Genomic DNA, 22,038 nt, shown 5'->3' with positions numbered 1-22,038 from the left:
TTCTTTTTTTGGATTAGGTGTTTGTAATCCCTTTTTTGTGACCAGAGTTCTTGTTGGATTAGAAATCTTTGGTCACCACTTGATTTTTTAAACTGATAGTAAATGGCAGAAAGCTCTTTTCTTACTTTTTGGCAATCCACATCAAACCAGGGTTTAGATTTCTTGTAAGATGTGGTGGAATGGCCTTTAGGTTCACATAGAATAGTTTTAAAATCCTGGACAATTCTATTGTAACATGTAAGAAGGTCACTCTGTATGTTAAATTCCTGATAAGTGGGAATAAGTATCCGCACAGGGAAAAAACCTCTGGCTAATAGAATACGGATAGAGAAGTGCATGCTAACATATAATCAATAGTGCTAAGTCTCTGACTCAGCTGAATAATCTTCCAAGAAAGTACCATTTAAAATGTACAGACCCAACTTGTAGGCCATTTTGGCTAGATATAAACCTGCAACATTTGAAGTGGAATCCTTAAAACACCTAGGAAGAGGAGAAAATGTATGAGTCATATGAGTCACTAAAAAATTCCTTATATTTAAATTCCAGACTTGGATCATCTGGGCCAAGGCGAGCATTAAAATCTCCAAGAAGTAAAACATTGGCCTCTGGATGCTCCGCAATTAGATTTACTATGGCCCCGTTCATACGAGGCCAGCAAACGGGCCGCGATCCCACCTCAACATCTGGGGAGCGTGCCGTCTCTGTCCCCGATCCGTCCCGAATGGCGATACCGCGCAGTAAAAAACAACCACCTCTCTAGGTGGTTGCAAGCGTCTGGAGCAGCCCAAGCCGGGCCGTGGGATCGGCGGCGCATCCTTGCCGTGTGGCAGGGGCCTATATAACTCTCTAGGGAGCTCCAAGCTTCATCTAATTGGACTTTTAGTGAAAGGGGAGGAATATAGACATTTATTAAAATCAGACTATTTGTTTTACTATGAAGAACTATTGTCATAGCTCTTGAGTCAAGGGGTGGGGTTCTCTATACATTTAAACTCCAGAGAGGCTAAGAGTAATATTGCCAGACCACCTTTCAACCTTCCTGGGCCCTTTCCTCCTTTAGCTTTCAACAAATATTAAAACCTTGTAGGGGTAATTTCTTGGTCTGTCCATGTCTCTTGAATTGCTAAAATATCACATTTCTGATGAAGGAAAGAGTTATCTGGCGAGTTAGTTACAACGAAACCACCCTGCAACATTCCATGAAATTATTCTAAATGGATGTGCCAATAATTGTCAATTCTCTATTTCAATATTGTCCAGAATTTTTCCACTATCATCAAATACGCATCCATTTGCTCTTTGAAGAAGTCTATTGTTAGAAGCCAAGGATGTTGAGAAGAGTGGAGGTTCAGATGTTTGGTCATCGGGCATTTGCATTAGAGGTCCCGATGGTGCTGTCAAGTGTGTAGGCTTAAAGATTCTGTCTTCCCCATCATTTGGTAAGACCAGTGGGTAGGGGAGGTCAGCAGCTGGCAAAGTCATCTCTTCCTTTCCTCCAGATGTACTCTGTTCCATAGCATTGGAGGAAGGCTCCTCCAAGCCTCTTTAGTCAATCTTGCCCAATGTAGTTACCTCAGGAAAATCAACTTGCTTAGCCAGGCCTTGAAGTTGACCTGTAAGCTCTTCTAGCCTGGCCACAATCTCTGATTGATCTTCCTTTGAAAGGCCAGCAAAAGATGTCAATAACCCCCTTTCCACAGAATTTTCTAGGTCCACTCCCTTGTGAGTGGAGTAGATATTTGTTCCGACCTTATAGTTGGGGCAGGTTTCATAAAGGACCCTGACAGTGATGTCTTTGCCAGAGCCATCTTTCTGCCAGAGCCATCTTGCTGCCAGTGCAAGACAGTTGGAGGCTCTGGCACGCAGGGCCTATAGGAAAGGTTTGGAAGGAGGGGAGAGACCTTGTTATTTTGAAACACTCTAGTTGGAAATACTCCAAATTTCCTTAAAAACTGTCAGTCGTTCAGCAGAAACAGTGGGACTTCCTTAGTTTTGAAAAGAAACACAATTCTTTGTATTTGGCTGGAACTTTTTAAAACTTCAAATGAAATTAAGTCAACAAATGAAGGCGGTTTCTTCAGAATACAGCTTAAGTGCCTAGTTACTTGGTTCTTGGTAGACCAATTTATTTGATGTCCTTTATAATGACAAATGAATAAACAAACTTTGTGTAATTGCAAAGTAAGGGTTATTTAATTGGTTATTTAATTATTATTTTATCATTGATTTTATGTAAGCAATTTAATACAATTTTTGTTTTATTTTTATTACAATCCCTGTTGTCGTGCTGTTGCTGACTGCGTAAGTAGGTCTCCTTGGACAGAGTCCTTAATAAATATTAGAAGCAAAAGGAAGAACAAAGAGAAGGTTTTGCTGTGAAACATCACACTAATTAGGGCTTGCAGCATTTAGCATAGTGACTGATCGATCTGTCAAAACTGTGCCCCAAATTAATGGTGGGGCAGATGAAGAGAGAACATTCTTTTTCCTAGGCAGGCATTCGAAAAATGTGGGTGGAAGGTGCCATCTTAAAAGAGGTATCCTGCCAGTGCAAGACAGTTGGAGGAGGGATGCCTCTTCTAATTGGGGAAAACTGGGAAGTGCACCAGGTACCTGCTTAAGTCCAAGAACCAGGCTGTTCTTTAGAACTGCTCTTTTTTCTCATGTGCAAATTTGCTTAGCCTCGGTTGGTTAAAGCTAGTGTGATTAAACAACTTAAGTTTTCTTAAAGCCAGCGATTGGCCTAATCTTGGGGGTCAGCCGTCCGCCCAGTGGCTCCCCAGTTTGTGTGCAGTGTTTGTTACTGGCATTCAGTGGCAAAGCCACAGCAGGGACACACATGGCCTGAATGGCACGGTCCATTACCAAAATGGGTCTCTCTGCACCACGGTTTTTCTCATTTTGGAATTTCAAAGAGGTTGTCATTTTTTAAAAGCCAGCCTTTAGGCCTTTTGCAGAACCTTCCAGCAGTGATGTGCCTTTCTGGGCCAGCATTCGGACCAGCCAGACCTAATTGCATCTGTGCTACCATTCATCTTGTGCAGCTGAGCTTGTCTGAAAAACAGACAGCAGCCTGCTGTGAGGAAGAGAAGGAGAGGAAATGAGTCTGCTCCGGAAAGCCTTTTTTTTTCTTCCCCAAAAGGCAGAATCATCTGATAGCTTTGGGCTCCAGATCTGGTTTTTGACCAGGGGTGGAAATAGATCTCACGTCTGTATAGATTTTTCATTTTTTCTTATCATCTTCTGTTGATAACCCCACAGCTGAGAGAACAAGCGGTGTTACCAGAGAGAATATTGTTCCTTATTGCTCCCAAGCAGAGGTCTTGTTTCTTCCGAGGGCTGCACAAATCTAAAAAGCCGCAGTGGGTTTCTGAAGAGAGGGGGCTGGGGGCTCAGCCCTTCTTCCTCCCCCCGCTGCAGATATGTAAGAGACAGCTGGTTGGAGTTCTTCAACAGGGTGTGAAATGCCACTTTGCTTGCTATCAGAGATGCTCTCTCAGTTATTTCTTGTGTGCTCTGGATCTGAATTTTAGTTCAAATTAACCTGGAGACTGAGCGAGGTTTTTGACAGGAACTGGGTTTGATTCCCCACTCCTCCACATGAATCCTGCTGGGTGACCTTGCGCCAGTCACAGTTCCCTCACAACTTTCTCAGCCCCACCTACCTCACAAGGTGACTGTTGTGGGGAGAGGAAGGGAAGAGCTGCTTTGTGACTCCTTAGGATAGAGAAAAGTGGGGTATAAAAATGAACCCTTCTTCTTCAGGAAGACGGAAGAAAAAGGTAGGGCGAGGGGAACAACATTGGAATAGGTAGTCCACAGCTGTTGATGGGGCATAGAGACATGAGCATCTTTTTCTGGCCTAGGCGCATGTCGTTGGCGGGAGGGGGACTGTCTCTCCAGAAACGGCAATCAACTCTTTTTTGCACGGCCCTTGTCACTGAAGGAAGCCTGGTCAGCTTAGAACGCTTTGTGTGGTGTTGCAGTGACCATCAGTCCTGTGCCACGTCACACAATATTTCCTCCCTACGCGGGCCGATTGGAAAATCCTTCCTGGGGTCTCCAGAAGCTTTGCCACACATTCTGCATAAAGAGTGATCCAGCAACCATATTTAGGTCATGTGTCGCATGCACAAGTGAAAGCAGAGTGCTGTACCCACACCGTAGATGGGAGGGGATAAGCTTGGGTGAGTGTACGTATTGCTGAGGGGAGGGGATAGGATAGCTGTGCTGCTGTTTGGCTCAGTAGGTGTGCAGACACACACAGACACACACACACAGACACACACACACACAGGACAGTGGGAAGGCGCAACTCCCCAAAGAGCTGACACACAAAACAAGCCACGGTTTCCTCAGATGAGAGGCACTGAGTGGCAGGCCCTGGGACAGAGGAACTTTGCTGCCGCTGAGGCAAACTAAGCTGGGGGTGTCCATGCTGTGGTGCAAGTCCCCTACTTACCGAAAGGATCCTTGGGAGGGAGGGGTTGGCCCCCCTTGCTTCCCTTCGCGCTCTCTTCATTTCCTAGTTGATGCCTACATGCCGCTCTCTGGTTGCCAGGGTGTTCTCTGGCAGTCGTTGTGCCTGTCAATTTGGGGGATTTGGGCAGAAGAAGGAGGAGTCATTTCAGCAGGGACAGGAAAATTTCTTCCACAGGTGGAGGTTCTGTCCTACCCTGCCCTCCCCCCTCTTCTTAGGCAGAGCCGAGAGGCAGAGGTCAGAGGCAGAGGTCGGTATACTACTTTGCTAATAGATACGACTGCAGTGGACATGCCTTACTGTTGAATGAACAGTGCCAAAATGCCTTGAAGGAATTAATATTTAAAGGAATGTTCCATATGTATAAGGACTGCTGGGGCAGCTGTTATTTTATTTAAGTCCGTTTTACGGCATGCTGTGGCTAAAGCCCTGCTTCCCGAGAGATAATCTTTGGTGCTTTTTAAACCTCCGTCACATGCTGTTTGAGCCAGGAATGCTCTTGACTTGGCTACGCAGGTCTGAAAAGCATAACTATCTCCTAGGATGAATGACATTCAACCAGTAATATTAATCAGCTCTTAATGATTTCTGTCAGTATATTCCCAGTAAATTATTTCCAAGGCTTCTTGTGGTCAGCATAAGTTGAAGTTGTCCAAAGAATCTGAATCTTGAATTTGAATTTCTGACATTCAAAGCTTGTGTTTTTGAGAGCAAGTTTCTAGGACTCATGATTGTCTGGATGTACAGTTTGGTCAAATGAAGTGTTTTGAGGTTGTTGTTGTTTTGCTTGCACAGGAAAGTGGTAAATACAAAAATACATACTAAAGGAGCCTTCTGTGAGAAAGCATAATGGTATTTGCTCGAAATGGAATGTGAATTTGTCCATTGACAGTATTCCACTCTGACCTCTCCTTGCTCCCTGCATTTCAGTGTAAGATTCTGGCTCAACCATGGGGAAGCAGAATAGCAAGCTGCGTCCGGAGATGCTCCAAGATCTCCGGGAGAACACGGAATTCTCTGACCTGGAGCTTCAAGAGTGGTACAAGGGCTTCCTCAAGGACTGTCCCACTGGCATACTCAACGTAGAGGAGTTCAAGAAGATCTATGCCAACTTCTTCCCTTACGGTGATGCTTCCAAGTTTGCCGAGCACGTCTTCCGCACCTTTGACACCAACGGCGATGGCACCATTGACTTCCGAGAGTTCATCATTGCCCTGAGCGTCACCTCACGGGGGAAGCTGGAGCAGAAGCTGATGTGGGCCTTCAGCATGTACGATCTGGATGGGAATGGCTATATCAGCAGGGAAGAGATGCTGGAAATCGTGCAGGTGAGTGTGGTGGGTGTTTTTCTGAAGGGTTTACAGAGCCACAGTATAAAAAGGGGTATTCACAGGTTGTCTGTCTCTGGACAGGGAGCTTCTCTGTAGTGACCATAAGTAGGAGCTGTTGATGGACCTTTCCCACATCAATCTATCATGGCCATCACATCCACAGAAAAAGAATTTCATGATTTAATTAGTCATTGATTGAATAAGTCCTAAATCTAATGTCCATTGGGTGACTCCAAATTCTATCACTATGGGAAGAGAAGACATTTTCTCTATCCACTTTCTCGACTCTACACATAAATCTGTCTCAGATGCACACAGTCACACAGAAAGTTCCTGTTCTACACCAAAATTTGGCCAGGAACATTTGTCAAAGAATGAAGGTCCTCCCAAAATTAGTTTGAAGAGGAAGGATGGAATGGACAATATAGCTTCTCCCCAGTCAGCCAGAGAAGCATCCCTTTCAAATGTTGTGAAGGTTCCCTATAGATAAATAAACAGAAGTCCAGTGGCACCTTAAAGACTTAACATTTTTGCCAGCATGAGCTTTCATGAGTCAGAGCTTACTTCTTCAGGTGCTATGAAGAGGAAATAATTTTCCACCATTTTATAAGGAAAATTACAGATGGATAGGGAGAAAAAAGGAGGAGTTGGGGGCAGAGAGAGGCTTGGTGTGAATCACATTGCGAACCTTGCAGGCATGAGTATCTATGTGATGGACTGGAACAGATTAGCTTGTCACACATGATGATGGGAGATGCCAGAGGTTCCATCTCTCTCCTGGTTTGCAGATAAACAAAAGTGCAGGATTTTTAGTCTGGTATAAAAGGAACAAGCCTCCACCAATAGGAATAAGATGTTGAGGACCGGAGACTCCCATTTCTTCCAGAGACAACCCTCACTGCCTACCTGGGGGAGATAAAGTGCTTCAAAGCTGGCTTCCTCTTTCCTTTCCTCCAAAGAGAAGCTGGGAGTTAGTGAGGCTTGTGAGGTAGTGGGTCAAGTGAATGGGCAAGAGCTACCCTCCCATCTGTCTCTTTCCCCTAGTCCAGCTGGCAAAAAAAGCATTGATGTTCAGCTAGGGATACCATTCAGCTAGCTGGGGCAGGGAATATCCCACCCAAGCTCCTGTTGTCTGCCACCACTTCACCCCACTCTCTGATTGGTCAGCTGCAGAGCTCAGTGTTCTGAAGTTAAAAAAAAACAGTTACAGGAGCCTGCAGAGAGCTGATGACAGTTGAGGAAATCAGGAATGGCCAACAACCACCTGTGAGGTGCAGCAATGCTGCTGGCCCAGCCTCCCCCATGGCTTCCAATACGCTCCCCTCACCTCCTACACCTGGCTGGCGGTTGTCTGTTAGGTGCAGCAGGGGGTGTAGGGTGCTTAAAGCCATCAGGGAGCCCGCCCCAACAGTAACACCTTAGTGATCCTGCTGGCTCAGCCTCCACAGTGGTTTGCGATACCCCTCCACCTCCTACACTGGATAGGCAGCTGTCTGTCAGGTGTTCGAGAGGGAGTGAGATGCTTACAGCTGTTGGGGAGACTTGCTCAGCAGGATTACCTTAGCACTGCTGCTGGCCCAGCTTCTCTGATGCCTTTAAACACACTCCCCCCAACACCAGACAGGCGGGTGTCTGTCAGGTGTAGGAGCACGGCAGGGTATTTTAATCCATCAGGGAGACCACCCAAGCAGAAACACCTTAGCAGTGCTGCTGGGCCAGCCTCCTCCCCAATGGCATTAGACACACTCCCACCCACTATGGAAATATACCCCAAATTTGTAGAAAAGTGGTTTCCTGTATTAGGTTATTTATCTTCTCATAATGTGGGTTCTAGAAAATTGGTTCATATGAACTTGCTTAATATCTGATTACTCGGATGTTATTTTGAATACATAGTTGTGTTCAACTTCTTAAATGAGAACCATTTTTGTAAAGAAAAAAGGGTATGCCCTGCATCCCTCCAAATTATTATTATTATTATTATTATTATTATTATTATTATTATTATTATTATTATTATTATTATTATTATTATTATTATTATTATTATTATTATTATTATTATTATTATTATTATTATTTGCCCCACCCCTGCTACTGCAGGGCTCTGGGCGATGTACAACCAGAGATAAAACAAGATAAAATTAATTTAAAACATTAGTACAACATTAAAGGCAATCAGATGGTGAATAACCAGTCTTCATTCCACTCCCACTGCCAGCTACTTCATGGACAGGGGGGGGAGGGCAAAATAGATGTAAACAATAGGGAACGGGAAGGGTGCCAGCCAAGATAGAACCATTGCTGTCCTCACTAAAATTCAATGCCCAGGCCAAACCCCCACACCAAAGAAACCCAAAATAAAGGGAGTGCATTCCTACCATTATGTCAACCCCCACTACGAAGAGATTTCTGAGAAACTTGACCCTAAGGGGTTAAAAAAGAGGCAAAATGTGTTCCCCCAATTGTTTTCCATGTGCCTGGCAGGCTGCTGCCTCCTTGCCCCCCCTTTAATTGGTCAACTGTGGCCCCGTTCATATGAGCCCATTTGGGCCGGGAGCGGGACGGAACTGGGGCGGAGCAAACAGGCGCGATCTCACCACAACATCTGGCGAGCGTGCCGTCTCCGTCCCTGATCCGTCCCAACGGCCCAAACTGCGCCGCAAAAAACAACCACCTCTCTAGGTGGTTGCATCCATTGGTGCGGCGCAGGCAGGGCTGTGGGATCGGCGGCGTGTCCTTGCGCCGCCGCATCCCGGCCGCCAGCCATACTGCGCATGCCCAAGCATGCGCAGTTCGGCAGCCTCCCCCCTCCCCTCGGACTTTTCCTCCCCGGCATCTGAGCGTGCCGGGGAGTGCTGCGCCGCGGCTAGGGGATCCGTGGGATCCCGCCGCGGCGTATCAAGTTTGGAGCGGCTCTGCGTAGCCGCGTTTCAGCCGGCCCGTATGCCCGGGGCCTGTGTAGCTCAGAGTTCTGAGGTAAAACCTGCCTGCTTGCACCCACCTCCCTCTGATTGCTCAGCTGTAGAACTCAGTGTTGTGAGGTAAAAACACAGTTAAAAGAGACTGCAGACAGCTGAGGACAGTTACAAATATCAGTGTTTAAGGTATTGTTTTATGCCAGTAAAGGCTAACTGACTGACTGACAACTATCAGCTATTCAAGACTCCTGAATAGACATTTCTAATTACAGCCAGCATGGCAATTGAGTTTATGAATGTTCATGGGGAGATAGTAAAGGAGCCATTTTGATGCGTGCCTCTCTCATGAACCTGAAGAAATGTCCACTACATCACCACTCCCTCAGACCAACTCCCCCTCACACCTGTCACCTCTTACTGCCTCCTGGCAAACATTGAGCCAGATACAACAATGCTACAAGGAGGAGGTAACTTAGGAATGTGGCAAAGACATTTGCACATTGTACTCCTGAAGTGTACTGAGCTGTGCTGGCCAAGTATCAGCAAGATCACCCTGAGGTGCTCAGAACAATACATCTCCATGTGAGCAAAACAGTGTGGTCTACAAAGAGGTCCTTCAGTAGAGAAAAAAAAAACAGCACATGTGTCTCACTTCATTTTTTACATTACAATCTTCTCCATTAGAATTCCTACAACAAATGTTACATTTCAAACTTCACATCATCAGTATTATAACTGGATTTATGGAACTTATAAATACCGTAGCGAAGCACGGGTATCAGGCTAGTAAATAAATCCATTGTGCCTTTAATTCCTGGCCCCCACCCATTTCAGTTGCCCCTCCATGAATAAAACTGGGTCTCCTTGATTAATCAGCTAAAGATGGAGTTAGGTAATCTGTTGATTAAACCTATTAAAACTGGTAGAACTAATTAAGGAGTGGGGAAACCCACTCTTTAATGGGTAAGTAATCGTCAGCATCTGCCATTTAAAAGCAGCCATTCCTTGTGTTTATGGACTGTGCTGGAGTTAAGATTAGGTTTGCCAGCATCCTGGAGAATAAATGTCGTGTCTCTTTAAGAGAGGCTTCATGGGATATTATTTACTAGGTTAGGTTATTTACCACCATGCCTTTCAAAAACTTCAGCAGCCTATTTCCACACATGAAGCCTCTTTTAAAGGAGCATGGTCCTGACCTGTATATGGCCCAGATTATATCTCAGAAGTTAAGCAGGGTCCGTACTGGTTAGTACTTGGATGGGAGACCACCAAGAAATCCAGGGTTTGCTACACTGAGGCAGGCAATGGCAAACGCCCTCTGAATGTCTCTTGCCTTGAAAACCCTACAGGGTGAAAACCCTACATGGCACTTTCAACCACCAAAGGAACTGGACATTTCCCCCCCAAGTTGTTGGGAACCCTAGTTAGGAATGGATCTCCTTTTGGGAGGGCGCCAAGGGTGGGATTGGCAAATAGAGGCCCACATCCCTTCCTTGGCTTTAAACAGCCCTTTTCTAGGTAGGGGAGGAAGGCTTTTCTCCACTTTCTGCTTCTTTTCCATTTCCCTGTGCATACTGGTCTCCTTTATTACTCAGACGCTTGCCAGCAGCGACACTGCAGATGCAGAGCTGGTTTTCATGGGGATCTCGTTGGCAAGGGAAGCAGATTAGCAGAGGTACAGGGTGTGAGCTGATTCTCCCTGGGATCCCCCCTGTGGCAGGGAACCCAGACACCCGCCGGCTGCTTCAGGTTGCAGCTTTTCTTTTCACTCGGCAGGGGGTGAAGGGAGGGCGCAGCGGCTCCTCCATGGATATTCTATTTCTTATTCAGAATGAGGTGAAATGAAACATGAATCTTTAATCCTGCTAGTGTCTGCAAGTAAAAGTGAAATCCCTGATAGATTGTTTTGAAGGGAAATTGGGCCTCAGACTGTCAGACCTCTAAAGGAAGCATAGTGCACTGGGGGAAACAGTTTTAGTTTGCAGGTCTTTGCAAGGCATCTTGGGGTCGTTGTTCTCATTTTGTAGGTGGAGGAACAGAGGTTGAGAGAAAATGGGCCTTACCATTCGGCACACAGTGAGATGGTTTCCACACGGGAAAGGATTTTGTGATGCTCCCATGCTGGTGTGGTTGCAGATAAAGGGCAGCAGCAACCGGGCTTCCTCACAGCTGGTTTCCCTGCCCCAACTGCCTGAAAGAGGCCTTTCCCCTCCCGTGGGTCACCAGAGCTTTTGGAATTCTTTTTCCCCCCTCTTTAATCAGCACTGGAGTGTCATTATATTGACATACTGTTGCAATAATAGGTGCAGCAGGCTCTCTGAGTTCCTAGCTCTAGCCTCTTCCCTTGTGAAGATATGCCTAGATGTGTAGGTAGAGACTTGCTTTTTTTAAAAGCTAGAAATTTAGAGAGCCTGCTATATCTGTTGTTTCAATGGCGTATCGAAGCAAAAGCCCCCTGGTGTCAGGGGGAGAACATGGCTGCTGCAGGGACAGGGTTAAAATGGCTGCAAAAAAAATAAATAAATCCAGATTTCCCCACCCGCACAGCAGCCATCTAGGCTTGACTGCGATCTTTCCCAAAACCTGGGAGGAAACCAGGTTTGAGAAAGAGCAGAGAAAAGAAGAAGAGTTGGTTTTATACCCTGCTCTTCACTACCCAAAGGAGTCTCAGAGCAGCTTACAATCGCCTTCCCTTCCTCTCCCCACAACAGACACCTTGTGAGGGGGGGTGGGGCTGAGAGAGCTCTGGGAGAGCTGTGACTGACCCAAGGTCACCCAGCTGGCTGCATGTGGAGGAGCGGAGAATCAGACCTGGTTCTTCAGATTAGGATCCGCCACTCTTAACCACTACGCCACACTGGCTCTCCAAAGGTGTGCAAATGCACCACTATGCCATGGGGAAGCAGGGGGGGAAATCCTTGAACTCAGGACAGATAACCTGTGTGGAAATGGCCAGAATCTGAGGCAGGAGCGTGACTGGGATTGGTTTTTTCCTTGTCATTTTTTAAAATTTTGTTTAATATCTTGTTAATCAGGTCAGAGCTAGGTGTTACATAGCAAAAATGGGGTGCCTTGGAGGGGATTTGCAAGGAGGAGACCTTTCCTCAGCCACTGCCAGCACATTATTCTTCATCTGTGCAAGTACTTATGGTACTGGAGCCCTGCCCTTCTTCATTTGTGCTCACTTTAATCTATTTGGAGCGGATGTGGCTCAGTGGTAGAGCACCTGTTTTGCATGCAAGAAGGTCCCATCTTCAATTCCGGGCAACTCCAGTTTAAAAAGGACCAGGCAGTAGGTGATGTGAAAGACCTCTGCCTGAGTCTCTGGAGAGTCACTGCCAGTCTGAGTAGACAAGAGTGACCTTGGTGGGACCGATTGTCTGGTTCCAGTGGAAGGCAACTTCATGTATGTGTGTACTTGTAAGGAGATACCCTGTAGCCCAGCAATCTAAAGTCTTTGCTGTCATGTAGACTGACTCATGGGCAAGTGCTCCACCATTGCTGCTTGAAATGGCAAGGTATGCTGTCCACTCAGAATTAGAGTCAACTGGGACATCACTTATTTATTTACTCTTTACTTTATTCATAGCCCACCGTTACCGCTGAGACTCAGGGTGGATTGACAATACAGTCAAATAGTGTGAGACAGGTAAAAAGGAATGCAATAGTACTAGGGTTTTTTAAAAAAAGAAGCAATGCAAAAAGCAATGCAAAAAAAGAAGTATTATTCATGATGTGTCTAACAATGCAGAAAGTGACATTACAAAAGTTGAAAACAATGCAGTAAGAGCTAGATAATAATACAAGAAACAGATAATGCATTCCGTAGACAGTGGTGTAGCGTACAGTCCTGTTCCCTTTATAAAAAGTGCCTTTCCGAATCATTCCATTATGGTTTTTCAGCACTGCGAGGGATCTTGGGAAGTGAATGCCTCCCAGGTCAGGCAGCCTGTTGGGCAATAAAATGTCACAGAAGTTGCCTGACCCAGACTGGCCTGAAGCTGCCTGCAGAGACCAGAAGGGCTGAAACCCATTAACCTTCCCTTGGTCAACATTTGCTAAAGCCTCTGGGATCACACACAAGAATAACACCGCTAACCGAAAGTGGATGCCCAGTCAGGAGTGGAGACAGGGCTGTGCTCATGCAGCAGAGCTGTGGAGGCTGAGCTGAAGCAGAGAACAAGAGAGGGCAGAAGGGGCCTCCCCCCCCCCCGCCACCTGCTTCTCTGGGGTCCAAGTCTAGATCTTTGTTAGCAGATCTTCCAGCAGCTTCCAGGACTGGGGATCAGAAGGGTTTGACACCCAAAGGAGAACCAGAACCAGGCTTAATTTCAGTCTTCAGAGGATTTTTTTTTACTGCTATTTGCTGGGGGGGGGGGTCCTCTGTTGAGGGTGGGGGCAGCTTGGAAATTGGATTCCCCCCCCCCCATGCCTTTTTCTCCCAAGTACGATAACATTGACCGCTGAATTCTGGTTGCTTCCGGATAAGGTTCTTGTTTATCAAGGGCTCTCTGTGGGAGGCAAAAAGTATCCCAGATTGTTAGCAGGAGGCAGTGATTCAGCTTTTTCTTGGGGGGGGGGGAGACAATCTCCTAACTGGGTCTTGAATATTTATAAACTGAAACTTCAAAGTACCCTTGGAAAGGAGAAAAGGGAACACCCTGGGAAACGGTTGCTTATTTTTTTAAGGTGGGTAGGGTACATTGAAGTCAAGGAAGTCCCAAGAACAGGTGATATTGCATTCTCCACCATCACCACTACAGAAAGCAAATCAGAGCAAGAGAAACCAACCACCCACACTCTCTTTGACTTGAGCACTCAGATAAGCGAAAGATCGACCAGTTGGAGACTCATAGAAGAAGCCCTATGGTACCACAGCTCTTTGCTTTCCATTTTTTTTAAAACAGGTATCAGTCCCTTGGCCCCAAAGAGGAATCTGTTGCAAGCTTGGAGGTGCCCCCAGACATCCTGTTTTTTCCACATAAAGCCACCACCACCCCATTAAATTGAAGACAGCCAGTAGTGTAAGCAGGCAGATGGGAAAGTGTTGGTCCAAATCCTTGGCCAGCTAAGAGAGTTTACCAGCAGGCCTTTGGGCAAGTCGCACGCTTGATATTTGTTCCCCGTCTGTAAAATGAAAACAGCAATGTACATCAAAAAATCCCACTTCAATAAGACGCCTGCATATTCAGGTATCTTTTAAAATATAGTGACCACATTGTGGTTAGTTCTGGTGTGAGATTAAGCAGTCCAAATGGATGACTTGGGGGGGGGGGTAAAGTGGCTCTGGATTGTGGCAGGTCTGTCTCTGGGTTTTTTGTGAGTGTTTGTGTGTGTGCTTGCGAGACTGGAAGTCATAGGGACTTCTGGAAACCTCTAGTGGGGCTAGGACGTTTCAGAGAGGTGGCTTGATAACCTGCGCCCTAGCCCTGGTATTCCTTTGAGATCGCCCTTCCAGGTACTTGCCAGGGTTGGCCCTGCTTAGCTTCCGAGACATGACGAGATCAGGCTTGCCTGAGCTATCCAGGTCAGGGCGGTCTGTCTGTTTTGAGGATCTATAGAGGACTAGAATGGGAACCGTTTCAACTAAAGGGCATGTGGTATATAATTTCCAAGCCACATGTGGCAAAGTGAACTGGGTGGGAAGCTAACAGAGCACCCAGGGGATATTGTAAACTTTTTAGTTTACAGAAAAGATGACTCCAAGACTATAAGAGGCTTTTGTCATTTTTAACAGTATGAAATGCATTTACTTCCTCTCTTCTAATACTAGAATTCAGGGTCAGTTGGTAAAGCTGATTTGCAGTAGAATCAGGACAAACAGAGGGAAGTACTTCTTCATGCAACAGGGGACAGCTACCAGCTTAAGGTGGCTTTTTGAGGGAGTGAGACAATTCGTGGTAGATGGTTTCTGTTGAGGGCTGCTGGCCTGGAAAACCGAATGGAACCTTTGTAGCCAGAAGCAGTATGCCAGATGTTCATGACAGATCTCAGGGAACCATAATAGAAGGGCCACTGTCATCATATCCATTTTATTGAGCTTCCTAGAGGCATCTGGCCGGCCACTGTTGGAAGCAGGATGCTGGGCTAGATGGCCCTTTGATTTTATTCTGTGGAGCAAATTCTTAGCCTGTTGTTGTATCCTATCCTGCTCTGCAGTGCCCTCTGCTGACAGTAGAATAGTGTTACATGCCTGTGTAATAATATAGTACCCTCCCCTTTGCATCTGTATTGTACCACTGACATTTCTCATTCTGTAGGTTTAGTCTAAAAACTGCACCTCTCCCTGCCACTGTCATTGGTCTGCCCTTCTTGACTTTGCCCCAAAAGTTGGGGTTCTTTTCCAGACATCCAACCAATACCTATTCTGGTGAAGGAGGTGGCTGGAATGAGGGGGTAGCAAATGCCGCTTAGGGGAGTGCGGCCTGTTCCCCCATCTGTTGCTTGGGTTTGCCCCTCCCCCCCAAACTTTTCCTCAATGTTCTGCATGTTAATTACCAATTTCTTCAACCAGGCAATTTATACACCCTCTTGGGAAATCACATGCTGGGTCTTTTAAAACACACACACACACACAGACACAGAGAGCGCTTTTGTTTAATCAAGTCTGTTCTGCTTGCTTTGGAGTGCTGAGAGGCTGGTTCTTTGGACAGATTTGGGGGGCTTATCTTTAAATCCCCAGACTTTAAAATGAGAGGTGGAGACAATGAGAAAACACTTCACAAGGAAGGACACAAAAGGGATTGATTGACTGTGTGCTTCTAGAAATTCTATGCACGTGACATGTGGAGGACGAGAACAAATCAGAGTGCACAATGCTGAGCAGCCCATCTTAATGAGCCCTACTTCACAGTGGTGCTGGTAGCAAATGGGGCTAGATCCAGAGGCAGTTGTAGGCTGGAGAAGGTGGGTTAAGGGCTGTCACCTTCCTCACCTACACCCTAATTACCGACTGGACTTTTTGGCAAGAGCTGCAGACCTACCTGTGTTTTGTATGGGGATGCAATGGGAATTTGACTATCTATCATCCATCCATCCATCCATCCATCCATCCATCTCTTTGCACCATCACATTGCAGCTGACTTAGAGTTTTCAAGGCAAGAGATGAGCAGAGGTGGTTTGCAGTTGCCTGTTTCTGTGTAGCAACTGTAGACTTCTTTGTAGTTTCCCATCCCATCCAAGTACTAACCAGGGCTGACCTTGCCTAGTTCCCGAGATCAGATGAGATCAGGCTAGCCTAGGACATCCAGGTCAGGGATTGAACCTGTATAGGAGCACCTAAGGGGCCACAATGGCTTAGAGGTTAAGACGCTGAGCTGCAGACTGGAAGGTCTGTAGCTTGGCTGTTTGAGACCCGAGTGCCGCATGACGGAGTGAGCTCCCGTCTCTGGCCCCAGCTCCTGCCAACCTAGCAGTTTGAAAGCAAGAAATTGCAAGTAGATAAATAGGTACCGCTTTGGTGGGAAGGTAACAGTGTTTTGTGCACATCGGGGCTTAGTCATGCCGGCCACGTGACCACGACAAAAGTCTTCGGACAGCGCTGGCTCTTCGGCTTGGAAACGGAGATGAGCACCACCCCCCTAGAGTCAGATTCGACTAGCTTTCAAGCAAGGGAAACTTTTAGGAGCACCTAAATGCCTACAATGAAAAGGGTTTGCTGCTCTCTGGAAACATCTTCCCCTGTTCTTGGGGGGGGGGGTGAGTTTGGCTATAGTTGAGTAGAGATGAAACCTCCCAGTCTGGAGGGTGTTCCGTCTTCACTTATATGTTCTAAAGGCAAACTGGGAATAAAGAAGCACCCACGGCAAGCCTCTTGCAGAAGAGGCCAGCCAAACCTAGAGCCGGCTGGCCATCCCTGAGGGGCTGTCTTTGGCAAAGGTTTGCAAGGGGCAGGAATCTGAACTTGCTTTCCATTCCTTCCCACCCCACAGGCCATCTATAAAATGGTCTCTTCAGTGATGAAGATGCCAGAGGATGAGTCAACTCCCGAGAAGCGGACAGAAAAAATCTTCCGGCAGATGGATACCAATAACGACGGTAAATGAAGCGGGAAGAAAGATTAAGACACTCCCTCCCCTCTAAATCCTGAGCTTCTAGACAGATGTGCTGATTAAATTCAAAGTTGGTGGGTTGTATCCTGGGGATGGGAGGGGAGCTGCCTAGTGGTCCTGCATGGCCGGAGGGGCAAGGAGTGGGGGGGGGGCAAAGGATGTGCCTCAGGAGGAATTCAAAGCTTGGCTTTCTTTGCCCACACAGCGGGCTTTGGCTGCATGGCCAGATCCCTTGCTTGACTCAGCTATGAAGTCTTTAGCCCATGGGACCTGGAGATCCCAAAGTCATACTTAGGAGTCAGCAGCTACTTAGCCATATATTTGATAGAGATTTCAGAGGGTAAAATCCACTTCTAAAATACCACATGGCTTCTTGTCTGGCATTCTGCATTCAAAAGCAGCTGGGCGTGTATATGGTGGCCATCCTCTCTGTCCTGTCCTGAGCACCTGCTATGCAAAGGTGTAGTGCTTCTGTACATTTATTTATTTATTGTATTTATATCCTGCCCATCCTGTGAACGGGCTCAGGGTGGGTAGCATCAGGAGGTTCCAGTTCACAATCATGGCCAGTAATAGATGTTCACACACATACCCTTTCCCATATGATCATGCTTTTCCCTCTAGGCACAGGAGCTAGAAACATGGAGGTACATTTGGAGCAGGAGGGGACTGAATTTAAAAAACTGTGTGTGTGTGAGTGTACATGTGCATGTGTGTTTTCTGTGCCTGCCTGGAAGTCATGGTGACTTCTGGTGACCCCCACTGGGGGCTTGGATGTTTTTCAGAGAGGTGGCTTGTTATTGCCTACCTCTGCGTCCTGGCCCTAGTATTCCTCAGAGGTCTCCCTTCCAAGTACTTGTCAGGGCTGGCCCTGCTTAGCTTCTGAGATCTGATGAGACCTGGGCTATCCAGGTCAGGGTGGTACTGAAATACTTAAAACAGTTGCACTCTTCACAGTGTAGCCATATGATTATTTTTTTTAAACTATCAGAGCATCATCCACTGTTTTGGTGGCTTTTCCCACTGAGAGCTTCGCAGTAGAAAAGCTTTACCCACAAAAGACATCCACAAGACACCCTTTTTGGTATTGGGGATCATTTCAGATGGGTAGCTGGGTTGGTCTGCACTAGAAGAGCAAGAGTCAAGTCCAGTAAAGAGCAACAAGATTCCCAGTGTATAATCATTCGAAAGTCAAAGCTCCGCACTGACCTGGACAGCCCAGACAAGCCCAATCTCGTCATATCTTGGAAGCTAAGCAGGGCCGACCCTGGCAAGTACTTGGAAAGGGAGACCTCCAAGGGATACAAGGGCTCGGGAGGCAGAGGCAGGTAATATCAAGCCACCTCTCTAAAAAACGTCAAAGCCTCCATTAGGGGTCACTGGAAGTCACCATGACTTCCAGGTGTGCAAGCACATACACGCGTATACACGCACACAAATAGAGTCAAAGGTCCCTCTCTCAGGAAGAATCTTGCCTTTCTCTTACTGTTTTGTCACTGAGAAAGTGCTTCTCATGTGCAAAGGCATTTGTGTCTTATGGCAATTGGCCTCCTGTATGGTCCGTGCAATTCTCACTCAATAGCAAAGGAACAGAATGGAGAGGAAATGAGGTAAGCCTTTATTTATTTAGAACATTTATAATCTGTATAGCAATTTTAAAAAAATTCTCAACAGAGGCTATTTAAACAAAAATACAATTAAAAAAAATTACAGTAATGATAACAACAATCTAGCAACAGGGATCAAAATGTACCACAGGAGGCAACTAGCAAGTTTAAAAATTTAATTGTTTCATTACATATTTATCCTGTCCTTCATCCAACGGTGCCCTGTGAGGGACGTTAGTCTGAGAGGTAATCAACAGGCTCAGGTTCACCCCATACGTTTGTGGTCGAGTGCAGATTTTAACCTGGGCCCCTAGTTGCTGTTTTGTGGCTCTTAAGCCAGAGTTTTAATTACAAACCTGAGTGGGCTTGGCTATGGCAAATCTTGGCAGCTGGAAAATTCCATCGATGCAGGATCATGGTATCCCACATCAAAGCTCATGTGCTCTGCGTGCTGGCTGCCACAAGAACCCTTCTGACTGGAGAATTTGTTTTGCTGTTCCTGTCTCTCCTTTCCAGGCAAACTTTCTCTGGAAGAGTTCATCAAAGGTGCTAAGAGTGACCCGTCCATCGTGAGGCTGCTGCAGTGTGACCCCAGCAGCGCCTCACAGTTCTGAGCGCCTCCCTCTCCACACAGAAAACCGCGGTGAGGTGGCCTCCCAAAGGGGCAGCACCGCTTCACGGAGCTCACGGCCTTCCCCGCTCCAAGGAGGTGGCCAACTTCCCACCATCCCCTGGGAGAAATGGACACACTCCCCGCCAGTCAGCACTGCCAGTATCTTTATTTCTTCTGACTCTCAGTTTTCTGCTCTTCCCTCCCCCCCAGCACTGTAGTTGTGTGAGACTGCTGCACCGTTTCAGGTTAATGGCGGCGCGCCGGTGGCAAAAGCGGAGCAGATGGACTGGTCCGTTTTTTTCTTGAGTTGGTGATGTGTTTGCTTTTGCAAAAACGTTCCTTCGTCCTGCAGCCGCTTCTGGTGTGGTGCACACCACTTGTTTGTAGCACACAATAATTGTGGCTGCCTGTGACCGTGTGTCTTTGACCACCAGGGCAGAAATTAATATCTAGTGTTCAGTGTGTGAATGCAACCTCAGGGGGGGAGAGGCAGTGAGCAGGGCCCCCAGTGCTCCGCTGTGCCTAGCTCCAGTTTCCTCCCCCATGACTAGAGGACTTAACAGTGCAATCCTATGCAGAGTTACTCCAATCTCAGCCTCTTGGTTTCAGTGGGCTTCCAGTGGAGTCATTTGGCATAGTAAACTATGTAAAACAAGCACAAATATACACAACGCTATAGTTTAGGTTGAGGGCTTCTTCTTTTTTTAGTGTAGAGTTAATATACTTGGCCCTGCATCTTTGGTAACTCTGGCATTAGTGGGGTATTTCACTGCAGATGATTGGCTAGCCGGTGGCTGTGGCCAGAGTAGAATGGAACTGATGGGGGCCACTGGACAGGCCAAGGTTTCTTGGGCTGGAATCAACCTGCTTCTGGGTCACAGCTCCAGCTTCCAGCCTTACCCAAAGCAAAGGGTTCAGGCCTCCAGCATTTGACATCACCAGTCCCTCACCCACTACTCAAACTAGACCACATCCTGCTTTGCCCCAGAGGCATCTGGCAGAGTTTCCACTTTTCCTCCCTATTCACTCAAGCCCAAGGACAGGAAGGGCTCTTCCGGGGCCTCTTTCCTTTTACTTGGCAAATAGGTACCAGATGGCTGTACTTCCCTTTCTTGTGAGCCAATGATGATCTTAACACTACCCAAGGGAAGACACACACTGTTCCCGCTGGGGCTAGAGAGGGTCTGGCCAAAAGCATCATGCAGTGCTTTGGAGGTTTCAAAGCACTTTGCACACAGAATCTTTCAGTGGACCATAACACCCTCCCTGAAAGGTAAGCCACTAACTCCATTAAGACAGAGTGGATGCCAAGAGGTGAGTCACTCAGATGAGGCCACCTAGGGCCAGTTCCAGGTGTTGGGGGCCAGTGGGCAGAGAGTTCCCAAGGTCCTCTGCCTGCCACTGGGCCCCTTTCTCATGCCCTCCTTGTCTCCCACCCACCTGCATGCCTCCCACTTGCTTGAGTGTTCTTCCCTTGTCTGCTCATAAGCTCTCCCCCTGCCCATTCTCATAGCTGCTTGCAGGCCTTTCCCCAGTAGCACAAGGCAGTGCTTGGGGCAGGAGGCATAGTACAGTGGAGCATCAGCCCCAGAGGTTGCCCCATCTCAGGGTATGCTGATTCCAGCCCAGAGACTACAGAATAGGTTGGGGCTCAAGAGGGATTTAAACCACAGGTTTCCTAGCTTGTGCCTCATGTATGGCAGGGGCAGCACTGTAGGAGCCACTTGGGTGGTGGCAACAACAGCAGTGGGCACTGGTTCACCCCTTACCTCAGTCATCGTCACTGGCCTGAGCTGAGCTGAGCCCCCCTGTGGCACTGCTCATGCCCCAGGGCTGCTCATCTTGCCTTGGGCTATTGGGATCTCCCAGCCTTCTGCACAGGCCCCATGCACCAAAGACAGACAAAACAAGGCACCTTTTGGCTGTGGTGTTGACTGAAAACAGAGCCCCCACCACCACCACACTTCCTCAAGCAGGCCAGCCAGCCCCAGATCCCTTGTCTCCCTAGCAAGAGCACCAAGAGCTATCCTGTGGGAGCCCCACTGCGGGCAGCAGAAAGACCCCAGAGCATTTGTGTATGCTGTGCAATTCAATAAACACCAAGCCTGTCTTTAGGCAGGGAAACGTCTGCAATAGTTACCTTGCAAGCTGTCTGCTTTAGCGATGCTTCACTAAGTTTGCTGTTACATACGACTGGGCCTTTTAGTTTATCTTTCAGCATAGCAGGGGGTTGGTAGGGCTTCCGACACTTTCTTGGAATAGAAACTAGACTGCCATGAAAGCTGCGATTTGGGAATGGGTTGCGGGGGATACCTGAGGAGGCTGGACAGGAAAGACAGGTCTGAAGACAGACACTACCGGGCAGGCTGCCTTGTTTGTCCCCAAATCTCTCACACACACATGACCTTTCAGGTGCAGGCCGTCTCACACCTCGGGAAAGCATAAGGACTTGCCCCCCTTTCTGCAGAAGCCTGGCATTAGTACTGGGGATGCTGCAGGCAGGCAAAGCTAGGAAGCTAATGGCTACCTTGAACACATGACGCTTCCTTATGGTGAATCAGACCATGGATCCATCTAGTTCAGTATTGTCTACTCTGGCAGCGGCCTTTCACATCACCTACCACCTGATCTCTGATGCTGGGGATTGAACCTGGGACCTTCTGCACACAAAGCGGAAGCTCTACCACTGAGTCATGGCCCCTCCCACCCTGCATGCATTGTTCTTGGTCCCACCTTTGTATGGCGTGGCAGTACTCGGGCAACCTTCAACTTACAATATGGGGTGTGCTTTGGTGCAACTCAGTAGCTGGGATTGGAGCATTAACCATACAGGTTGGGGGGAACAGATGGCTAGATGCCTTGGGTTGTAAAGAATGCACAGACATCATGGCAGTGAGATATGGCAGCTCTTTACAGATGATGGTTTGCTCGGTGCGCGCTTCCCATACATGCTGACTCCAACTTCACGAGTCAGTGACAACACATAGATGGGGGGCGGGAGGTTGGACCAGCATACTGGTACCTGTTTCCC

At 47.4% G+C, this 22,038-nt stretch overlaps 1 protein-coding gene across 2 annotated transcripts; it reads left to right on the top strand.

Moving 5' to 3' along the window:
- Window positions 1-5,433: 5,433 nt before the first annotated feature.
- On the top strand, window positions 5,434-20,032 carry HPCA (hippocalcin). Of its 2 annotated transcripts, XM_015417763.1 has the most exons (4): window positions 5,434-5,589; window positions 14,599-14,604; window positions 16,668-16,773; window positions 18,911-20,032. In XM_015417763.1, exons 1-4 carry the CDS (start codon window positions 5,434-5,436, stop codon window positions 19,006-19,008), a joined length of 366 nt encoding a protein of 121 aa, XP_015273249.1. In that variant the 3' UTR covers window positions 19,009-20,032. The 2 variants fall into 2 exon arrangements, with proteins under 2 accessions (XP_015273249.1, XP_015273248.1); XM_015417762.1 differs by lacking the exon at window positions 14,599-14,604 and having other exon boundaries at window positions 5,434-5,811.
- The last annotated feature ends 2,006 nt before the right edge of the window (window positions 20,033-22,038 follow it).

The sequence above is a fragment of the Gekko japonicus genome, unplaced genomic scaffold (genome assembly GCF_001447785.1).
Source record: "Gekko japonicus isolate JY-2015 unplaced genomic scaffold, Gekko_japonicus_V1.1 scaffold203, whole genome shotgun sequence".
Classification (NCBI taxonomy): Eukaryota; Metazoa; Chordata; class Lepidosauria; order Squamata; family Gekkonidae; genus Gekko; species Gekko japonicus.
Note: the sequence above shows the minus strand (reverse complement) of the source record. Positions and strands in the feature narration are given on the sequence as shown.

Excerpts from the sequence above, each read along its gene's own strand:
- HPCA (XM_015417762.1), top strand. The coding sequence starts at position 5,434 with ATGGGGAAGCAGAATAGCAAGCTGCGTCCGGAGATGCTCCAAGATCTC. Across the intron at positions 5,812-16,667 it reads AGATGCTGGAAATCGTGCAG|GCCATCTATAAAATGGTCTC; the intron begins GTGAGTGTGGTG and ends CCCACCCCACAG. Across the intron at positions 16,774-18,910 it reads GATGGATACCAATAACGACG|GCAAACTTTCTCTGGAAGAG; the intron begins GTAAATGAAGCG and ends TCTCCTTTCCAG.